The 27,605-nt window shown below is 40.2% G+C and overlaps 1 protein-coding gene across 9 annotated transcripts in view; it reads left to right on the forward strand.

Annotated features, from left to right (window-relative positions):
• The window catches only part of LOC102381098 (estrogen-related receptor gamma), a 265,118-nt gene that overhangs the window by 194,263 nt on the left and 43,250 nt on the right, over positions 1-27,605 (forward strand). For all 9 annotated transcript variants that reach the window (XM_025192655.1, XM_025192659.1, XM_025192657.1 and 6 more), the window contains 2 exons: positions 6,006-6,116; positions 10,631-10,792. In XM_025192655.1, the coding sequence (XP_025048440.1) occupies positions 6,006-6,116; positions 10,631-10,792 (273 nt within the window). The remainder of the gene's footprint in view (positions 1-6,005; positions 6,117-10,630; positions 10,793-27,605) is intronic.

Raw genomic sequence — 27,605 nt, forward strand, 5'->3', positions numbered from 1 at the left:
CCCCCCAGCCCGGGTGGGGGGGGTTTTTTTTTTTTTTAAAGAGAGGGGAGCTGGGGCCAGGTGGGGCAGCTATCAACAGAGCTGGAAAAGCTGGTGGGGGATGGAGGGTCTCAGAGGGGCTGGGGAACCAAGCAGGGGATGGGACCTGGCGGCGGTCCCCCATGGTCCCCTCACCCCTCCCCCAGCCACCTCTTCCCTGCCCCCTACTCACCAGCACAGAATCCGGGTCCAGCTCCCTGTGGCAGCAAACAGGGACTGGCAGAATCTCTGAAGCTCTCTGAATCTTTTCCAATTCGATTTGGAGAACTTCAAATCGATTCAGACCTTTTTTATTGGGCTGATTAGATTCGGATTCAGAGATTTGGCCACCGAATCAGGCCAAATCTCCTGCAAATCAAATCAGCACCTGAAGCTTTGCACAGCCCTAATATGTAGGGCAAGGCAGTTGGCACGTCTATATGAGACACTACATCATAGTGACGTTTTATGGCAATGTAGTGTTGGCAGGCACGAACTGTGATGCTGCCACTATATCACTGTAGTGACAAGCTCCCTCGCTATAGCACATCACTGTGGTGAAGTAGCTGCTAAAAATAACCATGCGCTGCCAGGACAGCACAGTAACAGCGGTGCCATGAGGGCATGTGTAGACACACCCAGTAGTAGTCAAATGTATGCCATGTAGTGGCTCACTATGACTTTAAAAATGAGTTGGCACTGATGGGGACTGTGCTTAATGGGCACAATCATATAATTCAGATAGGCTGCACTAATCTATCCTTGTGGTAGGTTCCCATTCATGTTTGTTCAACATGGCTATGTGTTTTGTAGTCATGCTCAGTGTTGGCTGCATTTAATCAGCTTCATAGTTGGTTTCTATTATTGAGCGCATACTGATTTTGGCAGCAGTGTACTGATAGATAATGCATTTAATGAGGTTTCCTTGTATGTGAATGTAAGACAAAGGACTTTTCCCTCCATGCTGATTGAAGAAAAAACCCTTGGCGTGTATTTGAATAAATACAGTATATTAAGGACCTGTGTGAAAGAGAGGCTGGTGATATTGGGGTAGTGATGTTCTTTTTGATTTGTGTTGTCAGAATGCTGAACGTAATAGGTTTCTAGGCCATGATTAGGGTTCCTAGCAACTTCAGTAGTATAGATAATAAATCATAATACTAGGAGTAATACTGATTTGCAATTGTGATAGATAATGTGCAGAATGAAGAGGAAAAATGGAGTTCCATTTTAGCCTTGCTGAGTTGTTTGATGGTGAGATACCCGATAGGTATCTTAGTGAAACCAACAGTAGGTTGGTGCTGGTCTGCATAGAAGCTGGAGCCAGTATAATTAAATCAGTTGTACCTCACTCCTTCAGTAATTTCAATACCCATGTGTGTGGTCACTCTTATTTCAAACTAAGAGTAGCCTGATTTGTTGTAACTTCAGTTAATAAAGAAATACAGTGTAGAGTCTACACACAAACAAATTATAAAAGCTAAAGAAGTAGTGGTGGGGGAGATAACTTACTATACAACAGCTGTTTCATGTTAACTCTTTTGAATGGCCACTGTATCCTGTGGTACAAGAAAACCATTAATGGTTGTTTCATTCCAGGGTAAACTTCCCTAGTCTAACTTCCACTAAAACTGGATAGCGTGGATGCATGAAACAGTTATTGCAGAGCAGCAGCATAAATGTCTATGCACGCCCCTTCCCTCTTTACCTCAGGGTAGTTTGTTCATCCGTCCACACCCTTGGCCAAAAGGCATGTGGGAATCTTATGCTAGAACCAGGAGTGGAGCCCACTTTACAGAACAAAAGATCAGTGTCTTAATCACAAGGCCAACCTTTCTCTAAGATCATATGAAAAAAATCCTTAAGCCATATGGATCTGAGTAGTTACCTTTTTAAAAAAGTGAAGTTAATGCCTATATGCTTTTTTCTTGTCATGAAATCTAGCCCCTTTCTAATCCTCCCCAACTGAATTCTGTAAATAATTTGTAAATGTGTGATTTCCCATTCTTTTCTAACGGATGATTGGGTGCTTGTAATGAGAGGCAAAGTGAAGTGTTCTCCTAAGTGCTTTAGTGTTGAATGTTGAATTCATATTTTGATTGGTAATTGGCCAGTGGTTTTAGTCTCTATTCAGGTAAGATAGCCATTGACATCATTGGGATTTTTTCCTGTTTAAGGATTTCATGGTGAAACTTAATGTTGGGTCCAAGGGAGCCAGATCCTCTGGTGGTTTCAGCTCATGTGACTTCAGTGGAGCTACAGATTTACATCAGTGTAAAATGTATCCCTAGAGTATTATAATGCTAATTCATACAGTAGTCTTCATTCAAAGATCACACATCATTTTACTGAAGTGAGCTAAATATCATTATCTTAATTTTATGGATGAGGAAACTGATGCATGGACAGCTTGAGTTTCCATGGCAAACCATGGCAAACCCTTTGGACAGTTAGAATGAGTCAGTGATTTTGCTCACTACTTTCCTGTGCAATAACCATGTACCAAACATTAATATTAGCCAAGCATACAATATGAGTTTGATTACATGAATTAACTGTATGACTGGGTGACAAGGTATAAAAATTATCCACACAGCCCCTCCCAAGAAAGATAAAAGTTTCACGTACTGTATCTAGATTGACAGAATAGGGCAAACAAAAACACTAGAGTTAGAAACGGTTGCATGTTGAATGTATATAGGTTTAGACTTGTATTGAGTAGCAATGCCATTTTTCCCAGATACTTAGAACAATAGTGTTCACACTTCTTATAAAAAGTATCTCCATTTACCGGTATATAGATATGTGTGCAAGTGTGTAGGTCTGTATAATTATGCCACATTGACCCTTGTCTATATTTCCTTTCCAGTGAACATGTGGGTGGCTGTGCAAATGCAGAGGAGGGAAAAAAATGTTCATCTTGCTAGATTTATATTATTTTAATTTAAGCTTCAGTTCCATTACTTTTTGATTAAACATACTTCTGTCCAGTGCTATCCATCTTTTATCTCTATGAAATCTGCTCCTGAGCAGAAAGAAAGATGACACCTGAATTATGCAGAATTCATTTTCTATCTATTTTTCTTAAAATGCTAGAGAGTCTTTTTCATAATCCCACCAATCTCATATGTGGCTTGCTCTAATCCTCTGCCTTTTTCTGAATGTTCAACTGCCAAGCTTTGGCCTTGTCTATATATTTTCTGGTAGCGTATTTTCTTGAATGTCATTTTCCTCAGTAGAGATTGAGCTTATTGGGGTATAATGCTTGTAGAGGTTTATTACCCATTAATTTTAAGAAATTTCCATCATTAAAAGTGTTGATTTATGCACATAATTTTAACTATAGACACATGTACATGTATATATGCATGCATGTAGGGAGATTTAACTGGTAATTATATCCTGATCTTTCTTTCTGGATAAGGATTGCTTTATTTAATTATTTCTATAGTTTGATCTTAAATGTGTATTGACTCAATTGATGATGAAAAATATATTTCCTATATTGAAGTAAGGGAAGTATCCTATTATCAAGTAACTCCATACATTTTTTGAGTTGATATCTATTCTTAGAGATCACCACAAAGGCCCAATGGTAGGAAGCAATACCGGTAACTCTTATATAAAATTCTTTATTCTTTGTTGTGCTTGCTGACATGGGGTACCTGCCATTTAAGGTGCATTACGCTGCTGAATGTGCTACAGTGGCTGGAATTAATGCACAATACGCTGCTGACGTGGGCAAATACCAACACCATTAAAGCGGTGCAAAAGGATTTAAACCACTTAAAGTGTCGTGCACACATACCCCTTGTTTTGTCTACACACGCCCATGGAGTCTAATCTTAAGCCAAAGCCTGTATTACACTAGAAACTGTTACATGCACACACATAGTTCCACTGGAGTCAATGAATGCATCCAGATGAGTGCGCGTGTGTGGTTTGTGGCTCTCCTAAGATGTTTGAGGCACCACAAACCACACTCAGAGCATGTGCACCTATTTACCGAGCTGCTAATTTTCCCAGTGCCCAAATTTGATAAAAGGAGATCCCAGTATCAAAAAAAGCTGCGTCAAAAAAAAGTGTTGCAGTGCACATGGCAGTATCTTGCACTGCCAGAGATGGACCCTAGCCATCCATAGCCACACTCTGGCTGCTGGCCATGCTCTGTGTGGCTGGATCCGCACTGCTGTTGCCCTGGGAGACCCCCAGTATCCCAGGTATGGCTGCTGGGGCCAGCATAGGTGCTGGCCCCAGCCCCCCCTACCCCACCCTGGACATTTTGGTGCATGCAGGTGTGTGGCCTGGGCCACAAAGCAGCAGCACAAATATATGCCGCTGCCATTTGTGCCATGGCAAACGCATGCCCCTGTATGGGTGCACTCATCTGGACGCACCCACTGAGATCATCATGTGGGTAAACCTTTCACATGTTAGGAACAGTTTGTAGGATTTGACCTGTAAGACACTGTAAACGACTTAAGTCTGTGAGTGACAGGAAGGAGAGGAGAAACGGATTGAAAGATTTTATAAAAGAGTAATGAGAAGCAAAACTGCCTGTGGGTTTTTTGACCCTTTGTCAAAATTGCCGTGTCACACCAAAATCCATTCAGTATTTTCCCTGTTTTGATTGCGGGGTAGCAGATCATCTCTAGCAGTTGTCCCCTGCAACCTCCTCCCCAACCCCATGCCCCTGGAGCAGGTTCCTTGGCAGCACACTGATCCTTGTTCAAATTCCTGCATCCCATTTTGAATACAGGAATGGCTTTCACAAGCTGAAGCCATCGCTGTTGATAGATTTTATGGGTTCCAGGAACTCTGCAACGTTCTGCAAAGTTGTATTTCATGAGAGGATGAGGAAGGAAGTCTGGAGAGAAGCAGCAGAAGATGATAGTGGGAGTGGAAAATTTAAGAGGGGAGATAAGCAGAACTCAGAAGGAAAGTGAAAAAGTGGACAAGTTTTTGTCACATTGCTCACAGGGATCATCGTTCTTTAGATAATCTTTCGGTTCTTCCCTGCTTAAACTGTGGTATCAGGGCAGGCATTGATTTAATGCTTGCTACTTCTTTTCTCCTTGCCCTGTATATATAGTGAGGTTTTCTGCTTAAATGATGTGTTATTGCTGGGTTATACTAACACACTTTGTGGGTGTCTGGAATCTGTCTGGCTGACTCAGAACCGAATAAAAATATTTCACTGCTTTATGGAGGCCGCATGGAATTTTTTGCTAGAGCAGCTTCAGCTTGTTTCCGGGAGATATGCTTACATAAAGCCTGTGCCCATACATCTCAGGTATCAAAAATATGCTACTTAAGACATTAATAATTAGACAGTAGAATGCAAATGTTGATATGTCTTTGCTGACATCCAGAGAAATGCAGATCTCCCTCCTTTGAAATCCCAGTGTAATCATTGCTGTTGAGCCCTTTCAGAAGGATTTTAAACCCTGTCTGTGTCTTTGTTATACTTTGGTTCCTCTGTCGTTAGTGCTGTCAATTTTTTAGGCCATGTTAATTAAAAACATCATTTTATATTATCACAACAGGATTCAATATTAATTGTCTCTAAAATTCTCATCCTTCATAGTCCTTTGCTCATAACTGTAGCCTGGTAAATCCATTGGTGCTTATTACAACTCTGAGCTTGACACAGTTTCTGCTAAAGAGGAATTCAGCTCAGACTGTCAGAAACTGAGAGTCCTAGACCTATCTCCAAACTGCTTAGCTAGTACTAGAAAAGAAATGATCTTCTCTACAAAGAAAATACGGAGTAAACTGGTCTTGTTTTTATGAACATTTAAATATTCTGTAAGTTCTTAAATCCAATGCCTTTTTTATTACTTTTAATAGTTCTTATGTTGAGAGAACCATTTTATATTGAGGCTGTCTTGAAAAGAAATTGCTCAGAGTTCTGGTGGGAAGCTGTCACTTGAAATGTGTCACCACACATTTATTAAATGAGCGTATGCTTATTTTTCCCATTTTAGGGGTCCGTCTAGACAGAGTACGTGGAGGTCGCCAGAAGTACAAGCGCAGAATAGATGCAGAGAATAGCCCATTCCTGAACCCTCAGCTAGTTCAGCCAGCAAAAAAGCCATGTAAGTACATCAACTGTATCATATTTCTCTTTGCATACAACCTTCAAGAGGGTCAAATCCTGATCCCTTCTCAGCTACCGCTGACTTCTGTAGGATAAGGATTTTACCCTAAGAAGCCACCATAGATGCTATGTGTCACCCATTTCTCTGGTAAGAATATTTTTCATTGCTCATATTATCTTCCTCCTTTCTTAGACAGACTCAAACAAAGACTTTTTACAGGTGGAAGCATGTTTTATGCAGTGCAAATCTTACATTTACAGGATATCTTTATTTTCAGTGGTACATAAAACAGTTCATACTGTGATCATTAGTTCATTGGAGCTGCTAGTTTCAGATTTCACAAGAAAGTGATTTTTGTAGTTTTCACTAAGTAAATGAGTTTGACTGCTCAACCTCCCAATGAAAATACATTAGGAGCCTCATTAATTTATAGCTATAGAAAGTTAACACACTAGCTAGCATTATATTAAAACAGGAGTATGCCACACTAATAACAAGCATAGGTTGATAGTTCTGTCTCTGATACCCTTATGGGCATTATGGGGCATTTTTACAATGTCCTTGATTTTATCATGCTAGGCTGAAATTAATAAAAAGACAGAGAAAATAGCTGGTCATCCAGTGCTGAAATACAAGTCCCATCCTCTGTGCGATTGACTAAAAATAGTTGGAGGTTTTTCTCTACGGCTTATAGAAACTCAAGCAGCAACTGTGCTAATTCCATGAAGTAAATTTAATAGCATTATAGCTGTAGTGCAGAAGACTAGTGTATTAGGCATGCATTCCCTCCCAGGTGCGTGAGAGCTCTTCTGTATTTGGATCAGAATTCCCATGTGCAGTTACACTGTCAACAGGCTGCTTTGCGATGAAAGCAGAAAAATGAGCCTCCAGGGAATAAAACAAACATGGAGGCTTGATCCTCGTGATATTACCTGGTTGTGCAGAAACCTTGTCTTTCCCGTGCATCTTTCAGCTGATCTTCCCCAGTAGGGGACACTGCTGTGTACAATACACATGAGCATATGGGGATCTGCAGAGCAAATAAACAGTCTTTGAACTGTAAGCAAAAGGGCATTTTAGCTATGTCAAAGGAAAAACAACCAGTTTTACATAAAATTAAGGCTTAAGTGGACATATGGCATAGTTTCCTTTTGCCTTTCCAAAAAACATTATGCTGATTATACCTTCAATTGTCCAATCTGGCATCTTCTACTCAGCCTGCATAAGCTGTTCTACCATTCTGTAAATACAATCTAGGGCTGCATTAAGCAGATTTTGCGCATTATAATAAAAAAAACTTTCTGATAATACAATAACATTTAATAAACTCTAATGCTTAATTTCATTAGAGGTTTATTTTTTTTCTGCATGCACAGATTGCCAGATTTTCATTTATTTTATATTGTCATTGAGTCGAAATGTTGATAGCCTGTTGCTTTGAAAAAAAAGAAAAGAAAAGGAAATCCCAGCCCTTTAATAGAGACACAGGTTAAAACTGTCATGCTGAAACTTTTAAGAATCCCTGTGTAAACCTGAGATTACTGGGAAGTAGTGTGTCACAATACCTTTAAGGTGCTAACTATGCTCATTTCAGTAAGCTCCATTTGTTTTAGATAAACTAACCTCCGTATAAATCATTATTCATTATCTGAAGGCCTCTCTTAATTTTCCTCCATTCACCCAATTACAAACATTTTTGTAACAGACATTTATAAAACTTTAGTTTTCACATTCTGTCAAATAAGTGCCAAGAAATAGTTGAATTGGTTTTGTTGAACAAGTAGCCTGAGAGATTTTCTGGACCCTGACTGATAGTTTGTGCATAACAAAGGCACAGGAATGAAAATTGGGTTCTATTGATTCTAATTAGGGAAACATTAAATAAGATTTACCTAGAAACAGTGCTCATGGCTATTCAATTTCCTCAGTGATACGGCTTTCTGAGCACACTCAGAAATTTCCTATGCCTTGAACTAAAGCATGCTTCAATACATGTAGTCTTTTCCCTGTAGTGAAATACCTGGGATTCAGAGGTCTTTGAGGGGCCTTTTTCTGCCCCTTTTCTCATTCCCCTCTTTGCAGAGTCTAATGATCTGCCTATCAGTCTTTTTGTATTGGCAAAATAATGGAAGTTGAGACTTAGTGAAGGGTAAATGTAAATGCACAGTATTCTCAAATCATCTAAGAGAAACAAACATTTATCTTTGATGAAGATCCTATGATTAGAAAAGGGGAAGTTCAGGATATTTCCAGTCTGTCCTAGTGTATGTTTGCACTGAGAAAACATGGATTTTGTGAGCATTTACCCTACCTATCTTCATTAACTTATTGTAATTTAAAATCCATATGGTTTATGTCTCCATCTGCATGCCATTTGATATTAATGTTGGGCCCATTTATACATAAGAAGAAAAATAGAATTTGCTTATGTTGCTTCTCACTGTGTGTGGGCACATTGAATTAATGTGAGAAAATATGGCTGAATCCTCTTTCCTCTTTGGAAACAATGTTTTCTAAGTTAAACAAACAACCACAGGCATAACAGAAGACATGTTGATTCTTAAAAAAATAAAAAGTTTTAAAAATTATGTTGGAGGGCTTTTTTGCCAATAAAAGTTAGAATTACCATCTGTCATCCTTAGATAAGATTAAAATTCCCCATTAATCAGTTTGATAATCTTCAGAATATTGAAATAAAGAATTATTTAGTTGGCAAGGCTCCTACAGTTCATATAAAACATGAATATATCCCCTAGTAATAAAACATACTTGATGTGATGCTTTCCAGTTGGCTCTGGCTCTTATTTTATGAAGGACTAACATATATCACAACTTACTAACACACAAATTTGTAATAAGGCTAAAATACTGGAGACAATACATCAGAACCAAGGAGTCAGTGTCACAAAAGAGCAGTAAAGTATCAGAAATCAGAATCAAGCCAGTATATTTATGGAAATTTGTCATAAGCAGGTATGGAGCCTGTCCTGTAGTCTTTATGCAAGCCGAATTCCCTTTTACTTCAGCCTATCTCTGACACGTGGAGAGAGCAGAGAACAGTGCCAGCTTCATCAGCTTTCACCATACCCAAAAGTTCAGGGGGTTGGTCATCTCACGATCAAACCCCATCTATGTCAAACTATGTGAGTTTGTTCCAGGGGATTAATATGATTAGATTAAATTCTGTAACGGACTTCTGTTCGGCCCCTATGGGCCACTGTTTTGTACCCTGCTCATGTGTTTCCGGTATGCCACAAGGTGTCCCTCTGCCTGAAAGATGGGATGGGTAGGGGCACAGTGAGCAGGCGTGAAGGGCAGTCCATTTTCTACAAATATCCTACTGAATTTAATGGAAGGTGGATCAGAGTAAAGGCATCTTTGTGCAGCTCAAATTAAAGCCTCAATATAGGCATTATACTAATTTTATTTTCATACTGCTTATCTACTGTAGAGTTGTGGTCACCTTGTAATAAACCCATGAAGTTATCTTCCTGTTTTTTTCCACCGTTCATTCTAGTATAATTGATTATTCCAGATAGAGCAACTGTAGGCAAGAGTAAACATTAAATAAAAGGAAATGTTGCATTGATAAAATAACAAGTATGTAAATATAATCAATGATTTCTGTGCACAAATGAGCTTCCTCAAATAGGGTCTGATTCTCATGTCACATAAGCCGGTTCCACATCTATATTTTTCCATTGTTCACAGTGAAATTAATCCAAATTTTGCTTCTGTATAAATGAAAAAATGATCAGGCCCCGCAATGTTTAAGATAATAGAAGGTGATTTCATTTGGTTTAGAGTTTGTGCATTTCACAAATATACAAATATCAGTAGCACTTATTTAATTCCTCCAGTTCACGCATATGGGACTGAATATTTTAAAAGAGCACTTATAGGTACTGTAAGATATATGGAGTGATAGCCCCTTGGACACGCCTTTGTTCAAGAATCTGATATCTGAGATGAAGAATACCAATTAGTGTCTCTAACAGAAATGACATATTTTAACAATTCACTAACTGTGTGTGTGTTTTTTTATTCAGATAAAAATATATTTGTTTTTCTTCTATTAAAACTGCTACATCCATATTTACCTTTATAACATCCACTGTTATAAATAACAAAAAGAAAGTTCTTTCTTACCTAGGAATTAAACAAAATCCAAAGTTCTCATTTTATGAAACCTAAAATAAATTTCAATACTAAAAAAAATTGCCCATGAAGATTTTATTCCAAGTGCTATAATTTAACTGCTATTTATTGATAAACTGAATTCATAATAGTTTCTTAGTAACGTGCAGTTTGTCCTCTACGTTGTAAATGTTTATACTGCACTAAATTTTGTCTTTGGTATGTATCCTTTTTAAGTCATTGGAGTTTCACAAGGAGTGAGTTTGGTCCAGTATTTTAAGCTAAATTGTATGCATTGTGAAACATACCTTACTTCATAGAAAAATAGAGTGACATTCCTAGTGATTTTGCACTGTTTGGGTCAATTTTTACAGATAACAAGATTGTCTCTCATTTACTGGTGGCTGAACCAGAGAAGATCTATGCCATGCCTGACCCCACTGTTCCAGACAGCGACATCAAAGCGCTCACCACCCTTTGTGACCTGGCAGACAGAGAATTGGTGGTCATCATTGGATGGGCTAAGCATATTCCAGGTACATAAAATTAGAAAGCAGTAACTTCCAAAGATGCCATCAAATTACACTGTGTTACCCTTTGCTGGAAATGTTTTTTTCATTTCCTACAGTTTTTCTTTTCTTTTTTTAAGACTGTAGATTCATTACAGGAATGTTGATGAAAACATCAAATGTTTTGGAAATTGTATTATTTTTTACATTAAAGTCACTAGTTGAGTTATAAGTTTTACACAGTGATCAAAAAAAACAAGCTTTTAACTTATTCCTTTTATCAAGATGGCCCAGGATCTGTGATGCAACTTAACTGAGTAAATCACTACACGGTAAGGAGGTGCAAAAATTTGTTAAACCTCACCTTTACATCCCACACCAATCCTTCTACAGTTCTTTGCAAGGCCAGTTTCTCTGTACCAGCTTAGAGCAGCCTAAAGGTTGCACAAAGTTACACTTATAATGCTGTGATAGTAGGGCTACATATGTAGTAATTAAGAGTGGACATGATGCAGGGGAATGCTGATCTCTTCCCTTCACCCATTTTTATACCAGAAGTAGTTGTCATAAGAACCCTTACACTGGCTGTGAGACATAGGAGGATCAACGTTAAACTGGAATAACATTCCCAGAGCCAACTAAACTGATTTTAGGGCCATACTATGGCAGCAATGCCATAGAAAGCAACTATACTGTATCTTAATCTTCCTGTGGTTTGCATAAAATGGAGTTACTATAATTAAAGCTAATTGGCACTCCTGTTGGCAATCTCATCTGAGACAGTAGTCAACAAACATAATCTCTCAGAGCAAAGTGTGCACTAGGTCAGGATTGCAGATTTTTTTTTCTTTTACTGAGAGACGCATGTACCTGTTCAGTGGGTTAATAGACAAGTTAAGTCTCCAGGGCTGTCAGTCTGTCGCCTTTCACAAACATTAGGTTCACACAAAAAATGTGTGAGATTTTTATTTAAAAAAAAGATCTAGCAGAATATTATTCTAGCAGGATAACAGGACACATTTGTGCATTTCAGTCAGCTTGTTATTTTGCTAATTTCCATAGCAGAGCCTTAAAAGGCTAACCATTAACCATGAGAACTAATATCCTTTAATTGCCCTGGGCAATATAGCAACCTTCTTTTAGATTTCATTTTACCCAGGGGATACTCTGATTCACCTTAATGCAAATCGATAATCCAGACAACTTTCTATTTATCAGAGTTTAAAATATTTTATATTTTCAGTACGATTGGAAAATGCACCATTATTGTTGTCATATTAACAGGCTAAACAGACTCCGTGCATATATATATACATACATCAAACCAGAATACTGGATCTTGTTTACTCGTTTAGACAGAAAATACATGCAAGAGCAGATAGTTAGCAACTGTATTTTAATATGTTGCTTTGTTCCTAAGATTCTTTTGCTTTAAAACTTCTTATGGCAGTAAGGCATAAGGGTAGTGGTTTGTCTCCCTGTGTGTTTTACTGTACGAACTGCAGTGGGATCCCGGCTCTTCCAGGGCTTTCTGGACTATACTACAGTATAAATAATAAGAATATCATAAATTATAGGCCTGGACAGCATGATTTTATTTTTTTAAGGAGACTGCATCCTATCACTTCCGATAGAATCCATATTTAGCCCAGATGAAATTTAGTTCTTTAGGGTCTGCCCCAGAAATGGTTTATAAGTAAGCTTTTGTATTGCGAGCAATGTTTTTCTGGTACAGTTAACTTATTTCTGTCTCCTTAAACTAGTTTGTCTTTATGCTTTGAATGCTACAGTAATTTCTTTAATCAAATTGATGGAAGTCCCTTTCCCAGCCCACACTGAAACCAATTTATTGGTCATGATACGCCAGCTATGTTGCTAACAGTCGTAACGAACTGTCAGGCAATATCGCAGTGAAGCTAATTTGAAGTCATTAGGTGTGCAGCGTTCAGGCAACAATTTGTTACAGTGGTTAGGAACACAGCTGACATTTCTGAATGGCTTTGTTCAGAGCAGTTTTAGATGAGCCCAAGCAAATTGTAAACTAATTTAAACATCACTCTGTATTATACTGGCTACTTGGCTTACACTGGTTGCTAATAAAGCACCCCAAATTAAGTCCAAACTAGTTAAATAGGTGAGTTTGAGTTTCATCTTTGGGCGATACCTACACCAGTCTAAGCGAAATGCATCACTAGGGTTAGAAGTCAGTCATACACCACAATGATTGCCCAGGGCCTTTTATCAATTTGATTTGTGAATATGTTGCATAGCTTTGATGTGATGGGAGTGAAAGTGGAGTATGCACATGTAGGGGAGGGAGACGACTAAGCATTCTTTAAAAATGTTCAGTGTGTGCTGCTGGTGCTGGACACTGTAAACCGGCTTTGTAAATTTAAAGCCCTCAGTCTAAACTGGTTGAAGGAAACTTCCATAGTAAGCCCATCCTGATTTTATGAGAAGTCAAAAAGCAGACCTGCCATGGTAAAGGCACAGAAAAAAGAAAGACTAAATAGGGAACAAAGTCAATCTTTTCCAAAGCCTTTTGATAAACAGAAGTCAATGATAAAAATCTGTGCTTGCTGTTTGACTTTAGATCACAAAAATCAAAATACAGAAGGGCTTGACGTGCTAAAGGGCAAATTTGATGAGCATGATCTTAAGGTTTGTAGTTTGGTTTGAATGATGGAGCACCGTTGAACTTGGACTGCCTAAGCACAACTAATGGCTGGCATTGGCACAGTACAACTTGCCGAGAAGCTTACAGTTGTGCTGTGCTGTGAATGTGCCAGCAAATGTTACTCTAGGACATGAAACAGTGGACATAGAAAAGGGGATTATTCATCAAGGGAACAAGAGAAGAAAAGGTGTAAAGTATAATGTAGTCACGGTGGGCTAAATAAATAGCTGCTTTAACTCTATTGAAGGCAGTGAGTTATAGAGTTAATATAGTAATAGAGGTGATCATAATATCTACCATGACAGACCACTACTATATTTACTTTACGACAGAAATTTCTTAAAGAATAATGACTGCTTACAGATGTAAACAAACCCCTCCTCCCCCGCCACCCCCGCCGAAAAGTGGCGCTTTAAACTCAGTGCTCCCCTGTGCTAAGCCCAGCGCATGCCCAAAAGAAGCATTACATTATTTGGACCCAGCTTGCCCAACATCTGTATAGTTTGGGTTCTTTAGCAGGGCTTTTATGGTGTTTTTATCCAATAGCTGATTGAATCAGCTATTAGATAAAAGCACGAAAAAGCTGCTCTGAAGCACCCAATTTATACAGACACTGCAGAGCCAAGTTAAACTAACATGATGCTTCTTCCGGTAAAGTGCGGGTTTTTTTCCCAAGTCTATCAGCAGCCGTTGATTAAAGGCCCTCATATTTCAGCTTTTAATAAAGAAATTGGCCCAAACATGTTGTGATTCAATGTAAGGAGGAATTTATTGTGGAAGCAAAAACATTTATCAGCTATTATGAAGAAGGAACCTTTCTTAAAATTATCTTTAATAAGTAACTTCTGTATGAATTCTGTCTCTTAGCCCACCCCTATCCCTAACCTAACTTCAGAACCTAACATTTGTTTTAAAATTGTATTAAATTTAGATGCTCTCATAAAATCATTAGCACTTGCATCCTATTGGGAATGTTCTCATGAGTTGCTTTTAGTGAACAAAAAGTATGCAGCTCCACAGAAGGAAATATTGAAAAAAATATGAAAAGGCTTTATCAGTAAATAGAATTAGTCTCCTTGCATTAATAAATCAAATAAATGGAAAGTGTGTTGTTATGAAACATGACCATGTCTTATCTGAAGAAGAAAAAGATCACAATGGCATTAGGAAATGCTTGACTTTAGTTAGAGGAGCGTAAGGGCACAAGAACAGATGATGGTGCCCTAATAGCCCTTTTTAAGAATGACAGGGCCCCGCCATTAGCATCCTTTTATATCCTTGGAAATTGCTCATGCCTCGCTTTTCTGGTTCCTATCTGCCTGACTTTTTTATTTCTCTTTCAATTTCGTCCGCGCTCGGATAAGCGCATGCTAACACAATATGATTGAGCTGTAAAATGGAACGCTGTCGCCTCTAATCTCTTTTATGTAGATATGGAGGTACTTCCACACTCCACTTCATTCTCTCTCCATTGTTGGCCTTTTTAGAATGGGTTGCCGAGTAATGGAGGCTCAGTCAAATATTAGAGCTAGGTTTCACAGGGTGTGATAAGAAGATTATCAGCCCAGCAGTCAGATCTATTGTTGTTCTTTGCGTAAGATTAAAATATTCCTATGTACTGTAACTTCGTTAGCAAAATACTGAAGGTGCTTAGGGAGACACTGAGGCTGCTTCATCTCCTGCCTGATGAGACAAAACCCATATTAGCTGACCTATATAAACTGTGTAAATATATTTATGGAGCCCATGTTAGGCTTTAAAAAAAATAACAGACAGCTGTTTAACTCAGTGGTTTTACTACTATTCCCTCCCCCCTCCCCCCTCCAACATTGCTTTGGGTTTTGGGGAGCTACAAGTTTATTTTGGGCATATTAAATTAATCTATTTTCTCATACAGGGTGAAATTCTGCTGATGTCTGGCCACAGTTTCAGAGTCACTTAGGCACCATTTCTGTAATGTAACTGTCTCATTGACATTCAGCAAAAATGTGCAGTGTTCTCTTATACTAAATGGAGGCAGGAAACATTAAGCTCTTAAAAATGTGCATAACAGGAAGCTAAAGGGACAAAATGTTCTCTAAAAAAATTTGTATGCATCAAAAAACATCAACCGGACCACACCAATCAACTTTTTGCACTTAAAATGAAAAACTTGGGTGAAAACATTTAATCAGGCTAATTTATCAAAAATTAGCTAGTTAAACAGTGTCATAAGTTAAATGTGCATGCCTTCAAATGTATTCATACTTTTCCAGGAATCAGAGTGGTCTACGAAAGGGATAGGTAAAAACTGATGCAGCCACTGGCAGGAAATGGGTATGATTTTTGATGGAACAAATCCAAGAATGTTTTGAATATTTTAGTGCTAATATAAATGTTTTATGAAACATTATTGTTCCAGGACACTCTTTGTAGAGGACAATATTTAAGCTTTCCTTGCTAAAGCGGCTCTCAAGGGTATAGTTTAACATTCTGAAACTGAACAAGAACATGATTTGCTGCAAAGTTGTCATTTTTAAAATACCCTTTACTCATCATCTTCTCCAGAGGCACCACTCTGTGATTAAAAGGGGGGTGAAAGTATAAAGAAAAAACTGAAAATAATTATTTTCAGACTGTTAATTTCCAATAGTAGGTACTGTATGTATGCGTGTATGCACAAACACACATGCACACTTTTGAGTATCTATGAGTATGGTAATATGCTGATTATTCTATGCTTAAGTAACAGTGAAAAAAAATGTGAGCTTTCATTCCACTTCACTATAGATGTAATTTCATGGTATCCGTGAATGAAGTTTCTGTGTATGTATGTGTGCTCATACACAGACATGCACAAACACACACACAAGCATCCAGTTCTGTATAAGCCCGAGGGCTTTGAAGACCAGCTAAAACCTTAGTTAGGAAACTTACATGTGGTTGCCTGGGTATGATCCTGTTCCCAAACCCAAAGCATCTCCATTCCCTTTAGTTCAGCTGCAGCTAGTTTGGTTATTGGATGTGTACAATCACATATCCATTAACCAGCTTCTCAGCCTGCCCCCAGTCACCTTTATGTTGGAATTTGTGGCTCTTCCACAGTCACATGTAGTACCAACTAAGTTTGGGGCCATCTCAGACAACACTAGTAATCCCGTTGCTCCTTCAGAGTCATCACATTGTGGAGTCCCTGTCCCAGGTGTTCATGTTCATGTGTTTTTTACTGCTCACACTACATGGCATGGCGTATGAGCTGCTTTGTGCTGACTAAGAGCTCTGCAGTGATAACAACTTGAGCTTCTTGGGGAATCAGGACATCTTTCCCTTTATCGCTGCTGTGTCGTGGACACTTTGTAAGGTCCCTTTGCTGCCTGTTTATCAGAACCCTACTATCTACTCTTCCTTTAACCCTTTCCCTTATATGCAAACCAGTCCTGTGACAATGAATCTGCCCTGTACACACAGCTCACAGAGCATAGAATGTGAGGAAGGTGATGAGGGAAAGGTCTGTCATTAGGCTGTATGGTCAGGGATCCTGGTCAAATGACTTCTCAGGAGCCACAGATTTCCTTGAACAGTTTCTTCCTTAATTTTACTAAGATGGGGGTTCCACTGTGACTGTTATTGATAACTCGACAGATACCTTAATGGCAAGATGTACATATATCATGCATTCATATGTACACTAAACAGTGTCACACTGAGCCATTTGGGTAATACTGAACAGTAAATCGTTTGGCCTTGTATAGCTGTAGCATAGAGAACAGTCCATCTGTTGCCAACAGTGTTGTGAGCACCCTGTTGATGAGACCTGCACCAAGCAGGGTAGAAAACTCAGTGGTCATCTCATTTTAACTGTACCTTTTAATATCTACATTGTTAGCACTGATGGGGCCAAACCAGTGCTAATGACAGTGGGTAATTTTTAGACAATGACCCTAACATAGACTGTACCAAAAGAAGGCAACATTGACTTTGTGTGAAAAGATGCACAATTGGGGTCAGATATTAAGGATGACCAGTTTGCAAACAAAACAGGAGCAGGCAGAGTTGCAAATAGTGGGGCTTGAAGTCTGCTCCCTCCATTGAATGAGATACTTATTTTAAAAATATCTGTAACATTTATCTGAGATCTTATAGCCGACAAATCTTTGGACACATGTTCCCACTTGTACTGACAACAGTGACAAACCTGTCATGCACTTTGACACTCAGTGCTTCTTCAGATATGCACAGTATTTGTGTATCTGCTGATCAGGAAAGACTGATTCCATGCTTGAGGCATTCAGGGAAGGTGAGGTGAAGAAGTTTGTGCTCCTGGTGTTCTCTACTTTTTCCATGATAAAATGAGCACTTCTCTTTCCTCTGTGCTTAATTTTAGCTTCTTTTAGGTGCATTAAATTAGAAGAAAAGGAAAAAAAGAAAACAAAAGATTGCATACTTAAACATGTTTCATTTTTAGCATTTGTAGCTCCCACCAAAGTATAAAATAAATGTTCTGTAGGACTCAAAAGGAGTTATCATAAAAGCATCCAGTGGAAGTCATGCAGACATACACCACTCAAGTAGCTCCTACCATTTTAGATTTTTATTTCCCAGGTCAGCTTCCTTATAGGAAAATGTAATTTGTGAGCCAAGGGGTAAGGGAAGAGACCAGTTGAACTGAACACAGAACTTTCCACTCATCACATATTTGTTTGTCATTCTATATTACAGAATGCTTACAAAAATGAAATCCTCCAATAAAATCCATTTTTCCCAGAATCAGAATGAAACACATTTTTCCTTTTACCTCTTTGAAGCCTATCCTTTATATAGAATGAGTATTTTCCTCTTCCTCTTTTCTAGTGGTTCTTTCTCTGTTTTCCAACCCCCACCCCTTCCCCCCTCCCTGCCCCAACATACACTTGGGTCTGGTTGTTGTACTTTTTTCCCCAGTATCCCCCTTTATCTGCTTCAACCAATCTCTAAATTAATGCATGTCTATCATGGCCTTAGCTTTGACACTCTGGATATATTGATTAATAGTTGCCCTAAGCTCCTTTTAGCAAATCAAATTTTCACTTTTAGCAAGGATTTCGCCTCTGATTTATTCAGCAAAGTGAAATGCACTAAATTGACTTTGACATTCAGGGAAATGGCTGAAAAACAAAGAGGAGAGGAAAGAGATATAAATTGTGTGGCAGCTGGAGACTTGAAGCATAAAAGAGACAGTTTTCTATAGAATATAACTGGCTAATTTGAAAACATGCATTTAAACAGGGGGTGAAAAATATATATTTTTTAAATTGGATGCATTGCAGAATGGGAATTTTAGTAAAGAGTTAGTTTTATGCTGCATTAGATTTTTTTTACCCAACTGTGTCATATCCGCATCTTAATACAAATATGGAATCCAGTTTTTTAGATATTAATAATAATTACATCTAGGAAAAGATATAAAGGGTTCCAAACTATTTCATAATGAACTGGTAAAATGGCATATCATTGCAAAATATCTTACCTACCCCATCATTACCTGTAAAATGCTATTCATGCCTGTGGCATGTTACAAATAATAAGTGATTAATAAAATAAGAGATCAACACTAACAAATTCCATTGATCTATTTTTTATTTCTTTGAACAGAAGTGGGCATTATTTGAATCTTAAATACAAGAATATAAAAAAAGGGTTGGAAATATTTTACTGTTAATAATTCTCATACCAAAATCTGGACTAGGATTTTAGGTGAGGAGATTCATCGACTGTCTTATACAATGTGTTTCCATATCAGATAAACATTGAATTACTGAGTCACCCATTGGGTCAAAGTTTCAGCTTTTATGTTTAAAGGGGTTCAGACTCAATTTCAGGTAGAGCTGAGAGGGAGAATTGAACATTAGCACATCTAGATTTCAGATTTCTGGTCCGTATTTCTGGGCTTTGAGATTACCAACATAATTGTTTTTAAAATAAGAATTTTAAGGGAAACTATATATAGGCATATGAACAATTAATCTAAAACATGCAGCTGAATCATATGGCCTATTCTCAGCTTGGCTTAACTGGCATAGCAGCATTGACATCTGTTGAATTGGGCATATCTACATCACCTCTAGATCTGGCTCTGAGGTATTTACATATTAGTAGTCTCTGTGTTCAAAGAAGTTGTAAGTGTCTGGCACCTCAAGTCCTCAGCATCTTCTAATACAGGGGTGGGCAAAATATGGCCCTCAGGCCAGATCTGGCCTGCCAGGCCATTATTTCTAGCCCACAGGGCCCCTAATAACTTTACAAAGTATTTACCTGCTCCTGGCTGCTTATCAAAGATAACAGGAGCCAGGGGCAGTAGGACCCAGGGGGAGCCATTGGCAGGATGCAGCAGACCAGCCCTGCCCCACCCACCCCACCCCTAGCCATTTCCCTGCTTTCCTGCCCACGCACTGCTCCAGCTCCACGCGGCTCCCATTTGTATCACCAAACCAGGGAGTATGGGGTGCCGGTACCCAGGGTGAGTCCTACACAGACACCTCACCATACACATGCACCCACAACCCCCCTCGCACTGCCGTACATGCAGACCCACACCCCCTCACACACCCCAACCACCCTCCCCCCATACACAGCCCCCCCACAAACTCCATACCCACCCACACTCTGCACATATCCACACACCCACAGTCCTTTACAAATACAAGAGTAAAACTTCATTTTAAGCTATTACATACAATCACCTCTATGTACACTACACAAACACATGTACATTAGGTAAAAAATAGTTTTTAAAATCAAATCAATGAATGTTTTAGATGTTCACTTTTTAGACTATAATTTTATATTTTTTTGGTTCCGAGAAGGCAAAACCCCTTGCTGAAAGGAGTACTTCTGGGGGCAAGGAGAGGGACTTCTGGTCAGGGGTTAGGGAATGGGACTTCCAGTCACAAGATGGTAACCAGGCTGTGGGACACCTGTCAAGGGGTGGGGCTACCCATGTGGCCCTCAACAGCTTGCCAAAACATGGTAAGAAGCCCTCTGCCCAAAATAATTTCCTGCCCCTGTTCTAACATCAAGTCTTAAGGGAATAGTCCTACTTCCAGGACTACAACACTCACCTTTGTTCTGACTACTTATGTGATGAAGGGAATATTAGATTAGGTCCATGTATGTAGGAGGTGGCTATCTCAGCTTTCAGTTTTCCACGCCAACACAGAATTAACCTTATTACAAGATGAAAGGGCCTAAATGTGTCACTGAATCCTATTTTCTTTTTTATTTTCTTGTGCTCTCTATCTTTTCTTCATTTGTAAGATACCTAATATGATAGCTGCAGCACTCACTGACCTCAAAATTGACCTGAGACTTGAATAGCAGTGGACTTTTTCAAATGGGAGAGTGTATGAAGTGCCACACAAGAGATACCAGGGCATACAAGGCATTTACAGGCATATTATTTCTTTAAAATCATGCCGTCTCCCCCATAATTTAGAGCAATTTCCAACCATCTTAAATGACTGCTAATTAGGAGAGTACTATAAAATACCAATTTAAATTGCTGAAATAATCTTTTAGGGGGCATTATTTCCCAAACAACTTGCACTATACAGTAAATAGATCAAGGGAAGGGCAGTTCTTTACAAGCAGAGGAGAAATGCTCATTTCAAGGCAGAAAACTGCTTTGCTTAGAAACACATTAAGGCATTGGACCCAAGATCAGAATCATTCCTCCAAGGAGTAAGTATTGGTTGCATATGCAGGGAGGTTGCAATAATAGGCCTCTCATTTGCAGACAATAAATATAAATAAATAACCCTGGTGCAATATGCAATTTTTTTCCCTTCAAATAACAATATTTTAACCAGAATTGGATAGAATTTAAAGATTCTGCCCCACAGAATTTTTTGTATTAAAAACATAATGTAGGCTCTGAATTTGCTTTCCTTTTTAATAAGAGCAGAAATGCTATATATTTAAATTTGGTTATGAAAGGATCATATCACATATTGACTATGACTTGGTGAAATGAAACTGACATATCCCTCATCTTGTTCCAACAGCTCAGTGTAGTTAATTCTAAAACCAAGAAGCTGTGTGTTAATCATTAGGACTGTGCGAAGCTTTGGGTGCTGATTTGATTCAGAAGAGATTCGGCCTGATTCAGCAGCCATATCTCTGAGTCCGAATTGAATCGGGAGACCATTAAAAAGGTCCGAATTGATTCAAAACTCTCTGAATTGATTTGGAAAAGATTCAGAGAGCTTTGGAGATTCAGACAGTCCCCACTCACAGCTGCAGGGAGCTGGACCTAGATTCCATACCAGTAAGTAGGGGGCGAGGTGGGCTGGGGGTTGGAGGAGTGGGTTGGAGACCATGGGGGGATCCCTGCCCGGCCCCATCCCCTGCCTGCTCTCCCAGGCCCCCTAAGTGTCCCCAACCCCCATCCGCTCTCTCAGCCCTGTCAATGGCTGTCCCGCCCAGCCTCAGCATCCCAGCATTTAAATAAATAAATAAAAAAAAGCCCTGCACTCACCATCTCCTGTCAGGTGGAGGGAGATCCCTGCTGCCCCCCACTGCTCCATGCTGTGTGGGGGCTTTGCCATGAGCCCCCATCCCCTGCCCACTCTCCCAGCCCCGTCAATAGCTGCCCTGCCCGGCCCCAGCTCCTGGTTCTTTAAAAAAAAAAAAAAAAAACCCCCCCACCATCACCGTGCCGCCGTGGGACAGCTATGGAAGGAGAGCTGGGAGAGCAGGCAGGGGTTGCAGGGCTCATGACAGAGCCCCCCATGCAGCGTGGGGCATTGGGGGGCAGTGAGGATCACCCCCTCCCACCCCCCCTGGCAGCAGTTGGTGAGCGTGGGCCTTTTTCTTTTCTTTTTAAAGATCAGAGAGCTGTGCTGGGCGAGGCAGCCATTGATGGGGCTGGGAGAGGGGGTGGTGGATGGGGCCTGTTTGATTCGGCCGATTCAGTGGCGGCTGAATCTCCAAATCAGATTTGGCTGAATCAATTTGATTCGGTGATTCGAATCACTGTCCCCCGAATAGGACGAATTCGAATCTGAAGCAAATACTAGCCACTTTGCATGGGTCTGTTAGTCATCTACTGTGGCCTTCAGCACAAGTGTACTTTGGTGTAGGTGGGGAAGAGGAGGCTAGCTATGTAGTCATGTGTTATTGATACTGTAAATCCAAAGAGGTAAAAATAACCATTTGCCCAAACTAGATTTGGAGTAGATAACTCTACACCTGTGTGACTAGGTTGGCAGCACAGTCTAGTCTAGTTTCATGAAGTCATCTGAGCCCAATTAAATACTGTAATTCCAAGAGTGCTCCTAAACAGCCTCTACTTTCTCTTTGGATGAAGGTAGGCTTCACACCTGCTTAACCTACATTAGAATAGGATTAATTACCTGAATTGCAAGCCCCCCCTATAGCCAGTCAGCACGTTTCTGGCAGGGCACATGGTGACCTGGGCACGTATAGAGACATTGAGAGAGAGGGAGTGGAAAAAGAACACCTGGGTGATAACAGCAAGACTTGTTTGGGTCTGATCAACTGAGTCAGCAGTTTTTAAAAATCAGTCTGCTGTAATCTCTGCATCAGCTGAATCACACAAAAGCTTTGTGAACTCAGTTTCCAGTGCTAATAATAAGCTTCTTTCTGAATGTTGCTTTATATATCACATATATCTCATATGTTTATATCTCTGTGTGTGTTTAAATAGACACACAAACACAGACATACAATGTATGTAATATGAAAAAATACTAATCCTAATGCCCATTTTTTTAATTACCTACACTGAATACGTATTTGGCAGACACTTTTAAGCCAGTTTCCTTTGTTATTTTAATATCCCCTGGCAAAAAATGTATGCAGCAATGTTTAAGTATATATTTCACTTAAAAGGAAATCCTGCAGAACTTGTTCTTATGTCCAAATACATGTACGTAATGCACTGCAGATCTTTTAATATTATATCTTACTGTCCCAAAAGACTTTTCTCCCAAAACTTCTGAAACACAGCATTGCACTGCTAAAACAAATATTGCATAGTTAACACTGACTTTAGGCTGCAAAGTGCTCACAGCCTTCAACTCTCGCTGTCACCAATGGAAGCTGGCACCCATCACCTTGAAGGATTGAATCCTAAGGGCCTTCTCCTGTTGCCATGTTGAGCCCCTTAATTTTTCACAGGCTCTGCTGAAGTTTAGTGTATGATTAGTTACTGAGGTGAAATATTTACAGATGTGGAAGGCCCCAAATCCAGTTGGAATGAAACTTAAAAAGAAGAGCCTGCAAAAACCACCAGTTCACTGTGGAGCACAAGCCTGCAGTAACTTGCTGTGTGGGTGCCAACATAGCAAAGAGTTGTGAGCAAAATGTGGGAGTCATAAAGCAAATCCACAGCTGTCACGTTTTTAACTACTGGAAAGACTACATAGAAAAGCACAGCATGTTGTGGCTGCCACTCACATTTCTGGCTAGTGAACAGCTACATTTGACTGCATAAGTATCTCATGTCCCTTCAGTAAGTTGCAGGAGGTTTTTGAGCCAGGAATTTTTCTTATTTCCATTATTTTAATCCAGTTTGTTCCATGCAGGCATAGCACCAAAGAACTCATAGGTGAAATTTGGGGGTGGTCCAAAATAACACAGTAAGACCGTTGAATTAGCTGTGGTACATCATTTGGGGTGTACCTCTGTTCCAGAAAGAGCAAATTCTGACTCATTCCTCTTACTTGTGCCTTGCACAGAGCCATTTTTTTTTTTGTGTCTGTGGTCAGTGGGCACATCCACATGTGCATATTAATGGACAGCAATAAACTCCACCATATATCGGTCTGAAGTTTATTGCTCCCAGGAGCTGTGATTAAATATGCTCCTGGGGACTGCAGCACATTGAGCCAGGTTGGAGTAGTCCCAGCTGGCAGGGGCCCGGGAGGTCAACCTGCCAGCCCAGGGCTGCTCCAGCCTGGCTCAGTGTGCTACAGAGGGGCTGAAGGAGTATAAGGGTGCTCCCGTGCAAGGCTAGCCAGTTGGCAGCCCCCACACTGAAGCACCCTCATGCTCTAGCCAGCCAGGTCAGTGTCTGTGAGTACATTGCTCTGCATGAAAAAAGTCTGCAGCAGGTTATTACTTGTAAATACTAATACTAACTTGCTATAGGGTGTATTGGTTTCTTGTGGCCTAATATGGCTGCATGTGTGGACATCAAGATGTTTATTGCAGAGCTAATTAGGCAACTCTTCAGTAAACGTCTTGTGTAGATGCACCCAGTCTGTCTTTTCGTATAGATAATGGGCCTCATCTTAGGTGGGTACATTTAGCCCAATTCCTTTAAAATCAGTGGAATTACAATGAGGTAGGAAATGTATCTCATCCAGGGAGAAAGTAGACATTGTTAGAGGCACTCTTGGAATTACAGGATTTAACTGGGCTCAGTTGACTTCAAGAAATTAGACCAGATTGTAGTGCTGACCTAGTCATGCAGGTGTAAACCTGTCTGATTGAAAACAGATTTACCTCAACTGAGAATTGGGCTTGCATTATGCAACAAGAACCACAAATTTCTACAATCATGTAATTGGCCTGACAATAGGTAGAAAGTATATTTCATCACAATATTTTGGCTTTCAGTAGCTGCGTGTTTCTTAAATATTGTTAATTATTTCCTGAATGGTTTACTTGCACAAGAGGGAATCCTGTACTGACTACAGGTTTCCCTCGATTATTACAGGTCTTTATACGCTAATTCGCTCTTATGCAATGAGCATATTTAGACCCATAATTCATTATTTGCGAGGTAAATTCGCTCTTATGCGATCAGCATAGATGCCCCCCCCCCCCCCCAGCCCAAGCAGGTAAGTCTGTGGGGGAGGGGAGGGGAGAGGGCTGTGGCCCCACTCACCCAAGCCCCGCCTGCAGTGGCCCTGGGAGTGACCGGTGCCAGCTGCTTGCAGCCACTGGGCTGCACCGTGCTCTGCCTGCCCCCCCCGTGCCTGGGCTCACCCCAGCTCCTGGGCTCTGCCGTGCTGTGGTGCAAGCAGCTGGTGTTAGCTACTTCCAGGGCCGCTCCAGCACAGGTTGGGGTGAGTGCAAACAAGCAGAGCCCCTGGTGGCACAGGGCACAGCACTTACCCCAGCCCCAGCTGAAGCAGGCCTGGGAGCAACCGACACCAGCTGCCTCCACCAGGGCATGGCCCAGCCCAGGAGCACAGGTGGATGGGGAAGCGGAGCATGGTGCAGCCCAGCGGCTGCAGGCAGCTGGCACCAGCCGGTGCTGGGGTGAATGCCGCTCTGTTCCCTCTGCTTTGCTGCCTTGTGCAGCCCCGGGAGCGGCACCTCTTCCCCTGCCCCTTCCCTAGTCCCAGCCTCACTGCCTCCCTCCCTGCCTCCCTCACTGCAATGGAAACCTATCCCTATTTCTTAGATTGTAAAGTGGGTTCGCTTTATGAGAATTCGATTTATGTGACGTTCTCCAGGAATGCATGTGCAGCATAAATTGAGGGAAACCTGTTCTAATTTTATTTTTTGACTTCTTGTTTTAGTGAAGGCAAATTTTACTTTTACAAATATAGCATTTCTTGCATTATATTTGACTGTAGCAAGGGAACTTTTGCACAAGTCACTTTTGATGGAATTCTGTGTTTTGGTAATGTTTATGAAGGAGCTGCTTCTGCATTCCTGTAATATTCAGAACTCTTACTGGAGTCAGTGTAAGTTTCGAGTTCGCAAGGGATGCAGCATTTCAATAACAATGGCCAGCTCTTATTGTGCAGTGTAATTCTCGTCCCAGGATCCCAAGGCTCTTCACAAACTTAACAACCTAAGGGCCAGTTTCCTGCAGGATGCTACAGAAAGGCACTAACCAGGAAATCCTCGCACAGCAGAGGCAGCACAAGGCATACATTATCTATGATAATTCTAGTGCTACCATAAACCTACAGAGGGCACTCTCAAACAAGAGATTTAGAGGGGTATTCCAGGGTTAGGGTACAGAGAAGATAATCTTGATACTGATTGTGGGCATATAGCTGCTGATCAACCCATTCCAACTACAGGCACACAACCTGTGGAGATCATATCAGCTCTGAGAAAGGATAGTATTGAAGATGGAATATGAAACTAAGTACAGACTACACTTTTACTGGGATAAATGATTGGAAAACCAGTCTATACCCATAACAGAACAGAAGTTTGGCACACATGGGTGCATCTACATGTCACCCTATGTCCTACGTTGCTGTACGATGCACTATGATGTAGCAATCACATTGGTCTACACAAGATTGCCAGCTACATTGCTGTAGTGGTGCACTCCCTCGGTATAGTGCACCACTATGGTAATATAGCTACAAAATCTAACTGTGTGCCATGTGCATGGTGCAGTTACCACCCACAGTGCGCTGTGCTTTAGTACTTCAATACCAGAAGGAAGTACTAAAGCACGGCAATGTGTAGTCACACCCATAGACTGATTTAGCAGTGGTGGGACCTGGTCTAAGGTTTGTCCAGCCCAACCAAAAGCAAACATGTGTTCTGTTTGCTACTGATCTAAACTACACTGCTTACAGAAAACCTCATAACTTAGATCGATTCTGCCTCAGGCCTTTTGAATGTCTGTACCTAGCCTGAGAGAGATTGTTACAAATGAAAATATGGGCATATATTGCTATGGTACCATTTGTTTCAGTACCGAAACCACTTACATGGTGCCTAAAATTTGCCATAGATAACTTCTGTAACAACTAAATGCACTTTCTCTGTGGTAGAAGATGATAGCTATTTACATATTGCACAGCAGCACTAAACAACAATTTAGGACAAGCAGTGAAGTGTGCCCTATCCAATTAAAAGTGCAGGCAGAATTTTAGGTAGGCAAATGTAATTATTTGATTGGAATTTGACCAGGATGCTTTTGCACTGTTAAAATAAATGTAAATAGCAATGGCTATAACATTTTAAATTATGAAAATATTTTGAATCCTTTGAGCATGGTAATTAACTCCATAAATTCAACTTTGTTTTTACCTAATGCCTTGCAACATCTGATCTCTTAAGTTTGAGGTGTTGATACTTCTACTGGAGCAACTCAGTAATCCATTCTGCAAGGAATTAAGCGCATGAGTAATTTTATTTTGGTCAACCGTTTAATGAAAACCAAACATATTTGGGTGTTTAAATGTTGGCAGGATGAGGCCC

Source organism: Alligator sinensis, unplaced genomic scaffold, assembly GCF_000455745.1.
Source record: "Alligator sinensis unplaced genomic scaffold, ASM45574v1 scaffold1723_1, whole genome shotgun sequence".
NCBI lineage: Eukaryota > Metazoa > Chordata > Crocodylia > Alligatoridae > Alligator > Alligator sinensis.